We start from the raw sequence: 6,000 nt of genomic DNA, 5'->3' as shown, positions 1-6,000 counted from the left end.
TTTTCCTCTTTGTTTGTCGTCCTTCTCTCTTTTCTGGGAGTTTTGCGGCCTAAAAGCTCCTAAAAGCCATGGATCTAAGAATCGATTAAGAACCCTAATCTTTCCGACCTCGGTCACCGACGACGACGCTTAGGAAATAACACAAAACGCACCCCGAGTTATTGGGCTTTCGTTAGGGATCCCTCTTATGGTGGTAACAGGCCGTTTGGTGTTACTTTGAGGGTGGTTTGAGGCCTCGTCGGAGAAACTGGACACTCGCCGACGTTTGTCCGAAATCTCTCTCTCTCTCTCCAAATTTTCTCTCTTTTCTCCCTTTGCAGGTCTCTGAAACTTTGCAGGGTGTCGTGGGTTGAGGGTGGGCGTGCTGTGGCCGTGGTTTCGCGTGGGTTCCGCGAAACTCGGCGGTCGCCGGAAAACTCGCGGGTTTTCCGGCGACTGAGTTCTTTTTTTTTATTTATTTATTTATTTATTTATTTATTTATTTTTATTATATGTATATATATTTTTTCCTTTCTTTCCCGGGTCGTTACAATGATGTTGACTATGTAGGATATCACGATACCCAAAGATCAAGCACCGGGTATGTGTTCAAGCTCGATTTAAAAATAATTTCTTGGTGTAGGAAAAGACAACTGACAGTATCATTGTCAACTACAGAAGCAGAGTACAAAGCAGTGATTGGAGCAGCTCAAATAAGTACATGGCTGAAACTCTTAACGGAGGATTTGCACAAAAAATTTGACTATCCAATATAAATTCATTGCCACAACCAATATGCGGTTTGCCTAGCATAAAATTCAAGATTTCATGCTAGAACAAAGCATGGGGAGGTGCATTACCATTTTATTAGAGAGAAAGTCTTGAAGGAAGAACACAGATGACCAAGTTGCAAACTTGTCTAGAAGAGGGCTGATATTGGAAAAATATTAGGGTTTTTGCTATCAACTCAACATGGTGTGGCGAACGAGAACTAGTGTTGAGGGGGAGTGTTAAAGTATCATCATTAGCCCAATAGAGTCAAGCTCAATAATTGTATGAATCCATTGTCTATATATTTTAGCAAAGTAATGTAAGTATTTTAGGAATAAAGATACCTAAATATTTTACGAAAATGATTTAGGTATTTTAGGAATAAATGATTTGATATTTTATGAATAACTTGTCTAGTCTCTCTTATAAATACCCCACCCTACTAAGGTTTTCATCCCAAGAAACCTAAAAAAATCACATGCATTCTCAAGCAAAGCAAAGTGCAGTAATATTCTATAGTCTCTTGTAATCTCTTCTCGATTTGTGTTTCTCGATTTGTGTTAATAAAGAGTGTGAGTGTATTCCACAAAGAGTTGTGTTAAACTTTTCACCCCTACCTATAATTCACCTGATATTACGCTCCTCAAAATTTAAGAAAAAAAAATTAATTTTTGTAGTATAACAAAGGTAAAATAGGAAAATTTAAGCATAGAGACAAAGAAAAAGAGTTCATGTCATTTATTAATACCAAACCCAAAATAGAAAGATAAGAGGTTTAATTGCTTCTACCGATCGTTACGGTTGCATGACAAAGCTACTGACATGATAGAAGAAAATGGCATTGGAGGGTTTGCGAATCATATTTAGGTGATTAGGAAATTGTGTAACCACTTTGATGAGTCTTTAGCGATTCTCGTCAAGTTATGTTTGTAATCAATGTAGACGACACCAAAGCGCACAGTAAATCCACTCGACCATTCAAAAACGTCCAACAACGACCATGCAAAGTATGACTTTACTCTTACACCAGCCCTACAATATCGTTCAAAAAAGGAGTTAGCATCAAACATACGTCTAAAAGTGTATTCTTTCATCTCTAGTTACTTACGTGATTGCATCGCGTAGATTCTTGAGATGGTTATGATAGTATTTAATTCGAAAGAAGTCCCTAAGTAGTTTGTCAACATGGGGGCTATCAAAATCGAGGGATCCTGAAATGCAAAATTTAATTCATTAATAAGGAAAGTAGATATGCTTTTTTCTTTTTTGTCTTCAAGATGATGTAAAAAAGTGATTTTTATACCATTTTCTGTGATGTAGATAATCGGATTTTTATAAACGTCCTTTATATATATCATCAAATTTTTTAATCCTACTGGATAAGCAGCAAGCCAGGACGATGCATTCACCTGTACAGACATGGATTACAAATCATTAAAGTAATCATGGAGAAATCAATATAGTTAAAAAGACATTATTGAAGAAAAGTTTACACATTAAATAATTACCTTTGGACCAATTGAGACTCCATCACGATCCGCTACCATCCGAACCCATCATTACACAAAGTCAATGAAACATAGTTAAATGTTTTATTTGCATGAGAAAAAAAAAACATGAATTCAAACAAAAAAAAATAAAAAAATAAAAAAATAAGTTCTTTTTAAGTTATTTTTAATGAGTTGGTCTATTTCTATTTCAGCGAACTATTAGAAAGTATCAACTTAATTAAATTCGTACTAGAAAGAGTGGCGCGAATATCATTCACATAGCTCGTGTTTCCACTAGTTGCATTCGCATCGAATTTGGCATAGTTAGCTGTATAGTAGTTTATGCCAATAAAATCATAAGAATTTGTGATCAAAATTCTTTGTTCGTTTGTGAATTTGGGCAATCTCTCCTTCACAAGAGTTCTCATGCTGGTTGGATAATCTCCATAGACGAGAGGATGCAGGAACCTACAATATTACTCAATTAATTAATTTGGGAACATGGATATAATTTGTTTTTGGAAATTTCAAGGTAGTACTATGTATCATTTTACTTACCAACCAAGAGAAAAATCAAAAGCTCGACTAGTAGCTTCTTTGTCTTCTTTAGCATCGGAATATGGGACATACCAATTCGAAAACAATGTGACACCAATTTCCCCTTTTTGGTGGGCCTACATGTTAATTCAATATATTTAAGTTAATAACTTAGTTAATATGAAGCAAAGGTATATATACTAGCACATATTGTCCGCTTTGACCCGTTACGTATTGCCGTCAATCTCACGATTTTAAAATACATTTACTAGGGAGAGATTTCCACATTCTTATAAAGAATGCTTAGTTCCCCTCTCCAACCGAGGTGGGATCTCACAATTCACCTTCCTTGGAGGCTAGCATTCTCGCTAGCACACCTTCCGGTGTTTGACTCTGATACTATTTGTAATAGTCCAAGCCTATCGCTAGCAAATATCGTCTGCTTTGCCCCATGACATATCGCCGTCAGCCTCACGATTTTAAAATACTTCTACCAGATAGAGGTTTTCACACCCTTATAAATAATGTTTTGTTTTCCTCTCTAATTGATGTGGTATCTCATAGCTATTATAGTAATAAGGAGATAACCTGATATTTAGTCTTGTAAACATTAACAGCTGCAGCATGAGCTAGAATTTGGTTGTGACCAACAATGTATGGTTCGGTTGCAGAATCTCCACCAAGGCAATTAAATGGTTGCCAAGAAGAACATCGGCCAGGGGCAAATTGTCCAAACACATAACCATTTGTGATGAAAATGTATTGTTCGTTGAAGGTGATCCAATGCTTCACTTTATTTCCAAACTCCTTGAAGCAAAGTTCAGCATAATCTCGAAAATCATTTCTGCAATGAATTTCTACTATCAATACTGAACTATGTTCATATCGGTGAAAATTATTGATCGATAATGTCATCTTGTCATTTATTATTATTATTATATAATAGTGGAAAAAATTGAAATAAGTTACTCACATAATTCGATCGTCCATGAACCCTTGATATTCATCTTGTAAAGCTTGGGGGAGATCCCAATGAAAAAGTGTGACATAGGGTTTAATGCCTACGAACATTGATGAAATCATAACCACGTCATATGTTGACTAAATTTGACCAAAATGTTTGAAAACATCAATAAGATTTAACCAAATATTGTGATGATACCAACCATGGGCAAGGAGCTCATTGATGAGGTTGTTGTAGTACACAATTCCTTGCGTATTCACCCCACCACTAAGTTTTCCCTCTACATTAATAAAGAAGGATTATAATGTTAATAACAAATGTAATCACTAATCTACAATAAGATAGTTTTATTTATGTATCGTGTTTAGTTTCAAGGTTTTAAAACATGTTTGCTAAGGAGAAATTTTCACACTCTTGTAAAGAATGTTCCGTTCCGTTGTCTAACTGATATGAAATCTCATAACAATATTTTTTAAATTTGTACGTGTGAATTAATCCACCAAACCAAATCCTAAACAGAAAATATAGTATTTGAAGATAGTATGTTTAAATAATTAGTAAAAGGATGTTTAATTTTCTTACTTGGCAAAAGTCTCGGCCAACTTATTGAGAATCTGTAGGCATCAAAACCTATCCGTTTCATAATGGCAACATCTTCCTGTAATACATATGGAGAACTATTAATTAGTTTTACATAATAAAAAGGAGATAAGAGATATTATATTTTGTTCGTGGAGAAACATCGAGATAAATGATTTTACTAATAGAATGTCTGAACACTAAATTTGATGTATTGAGTCGGGTTGTTGCACTAACCTTGTAACGATGGTACGAATCAGCAGCTCTATCTCCGTTACTACCATCCGCGATTCTCTCTACAATTTCCCAAAAACAATGTAAATTAATTTTTTTAATACCTTTTAGAGAGAGTATTTTGAGAGAGAGAAAGAGAAAGAACCTGGATGTTGGTGAGTGTAGGTATCCCAAATACTTGGACCCTTTCCATACTTGAAAGCAGCACCTTCATACTGAACAAAGTTCATAAAGAAACAACATGACATCAATGTTTATGCATTTTGGAGAATCAAAATGAAAAAATGAACAGCTTTTTTGGTTCACCTGATAAGCAGAAGAGGAAGAACCAAAAACAAAGCCTTTAGGAAAGCTGCTTCGCCTTACAGCATCGATGGGATGGCTTGGCTCAACGGCGGCCTTTGAGGCCACTACAATGACAAGCATACAGGCAAGAGAGAGGAGGTTTGAGGTATGCTTGGAAGCCATCGTTACCAATGGGTATTGGTTTGATAGTTGAGACTTTCACTACTCTCTAACTAGCTTTATATAGAGACCTTGGGAGAGAGTTTTAGATGGTTACCATCTACTCTTCTTCATTATCTCAAAACTAAAATTTTAAATTCAACAAAACGAACTTTTTCAATACTAAATTTCATAAGTTTTGAATTTAACATAAATAATTAATTCAACATTTAAGAAATGGGAGACCTAAATCTAGTTAAACTACTTGGACAAGAAAAAGAGTCTTTAGTTATTAAGGTGGATTGAAATTAGCTTTCAATCATTAAATGGTTTATTATATGGTCAACTTCAAACAAGTTGATATTAAACTTGTAACTCAACTTGTAACTATTTTAAAGTTCTTAAAGACCATAGGATTGGTGTGTCGGTCTAAGTCCATCGCTAACAGATGTTGTCCTTTTTGTGCTTTTCGGTCTGAGCTTACCTTAAAGTTTTAAAACGTATTTGTTATGGAGAAGTTTCTACACCTTTGGGACAGGTTCTCACACCCTTATAAAGAATGCTTTGTTCCACTCTTCAACCTACAATCCACCACTTTTGTGACCTAGCATCCTTGCAGGCATTCATAGGGGCCCAACGTCCTCGCTAACACACCGCTTGATGTCCACCCCCTTTCGGGGCTCAGCGTCCTTGCTGGCACACCACCCAATGTCTGACTCTAATACCATTTATAACACCCCAAGATATCGCTAGCAGATATTGCTCTCTTTGGGCTTTTCCTTTTGGGATTCCCTTCAAAGTTTTAAAACGTGTCTGCTAGGGAGAGATTTCCACACACTTATAAAGAATATTTAATTCTCCTCTCAACCCATGTGGGATCCCACAATCCACCTCCCTTCATTTTCCACCATCCTGTTCACACTCGTTCCTCTCTCCAATCAATGTGGCATCTCACACTATAGGAGGGTAATTGCATTTTTATTTTGTAAATCTTATTAGTGC

The 6,000-nt window shown here is 35.8% G+C and overlaps 1 protein-coding gene across 2 annotated transcripts in view; it reads right to left on the bottom strand.

Annotated features, from left to right (window-relative positions):
- The window catches only part of LOC111461397 (beta-glucosidase 12-like), a 5,229-nt gene extending 151 nt beyond the window's left edge, over window positions 1-5,078 (bottom strand). The window contains exons 1-13 of one of the 2 annotated variants that reach the window (XM_023104910.1): window positions 4,861-5,078; window positions 4,700-4,769; window positions 4,558-4,616; window positions 4,324-4,399; window positions 3,944-4,021; window positions 3,751-3,838; window positions 3,366-3,621; window positions 2,799-2,914; window positions 2,491-2,708; window positions 2,259-2,290; window positions 2,054-2,159; window positions 1,859-1,961; window positions 1,614-1,782 (exon numbers count right to left, since the gene is read on the bottom strand). In XM_023104910.1, coding sequence (XP_022960678.1) covers window positions 1,614-1,782; window positions 1,859-1,961; window positions 2,054-2,159; window positions 2,259-2,290; window positions 2,491-2,708; window positions 2,799-2,914; window positions 3,366-3,621; window positions 3,751-3,838; window positions 3,944-4,021; window positions 4,324-4,399; window positions 4,558-4,616; window positions 4,700-4,769; window positions 4,861-5,022 — 1,533 coding nt within the window. In that variant the 5' untranslated portion in view covers window positions 5,023-5,078. Of the gene's footprint in view, window positions 1-1,485; window positions 1,783-1,858; window positions 1,962-2,053; window positions 2,160-2,258; window positions 2,291-2,490; window positions 2,709-2,798; window positions 2,915-3,365; window positions 3,622-3,750; window positions 3,839-3,943; window positions 4,022-4,323; window positions 4,400-4,557; window positions 4,617-4,699; window positions 4,770-4,860 lie in introns of those variants that run through there. The other variant, XM_023104908.1, reaches the window with a different exon arrangement.
- Window positions 5,079-6,000: the final 922 nt, after the last annotated feature.

Source organism: Cucurbita moschata, unplaced genomic scaffold (assembly GCF_002738365.1).
Source record: "Cucurbita moschata cultivar Rifu unplaced genomic scaffold, Cmos_1.0 Cmo_Scf00025, whole genome shotgun sequence".
NCBI lineage: Eukaryota > Viridiplantae > Streptophyta > Magnoliopsida > Cucurbitales > Cucurbitaceae > Cucurbita > Cucurbita moschata.
Note: the sequence above shows the minus strand (reverse complement) of the source record. Positions and strands in the feature narration are given on the sequence as shown.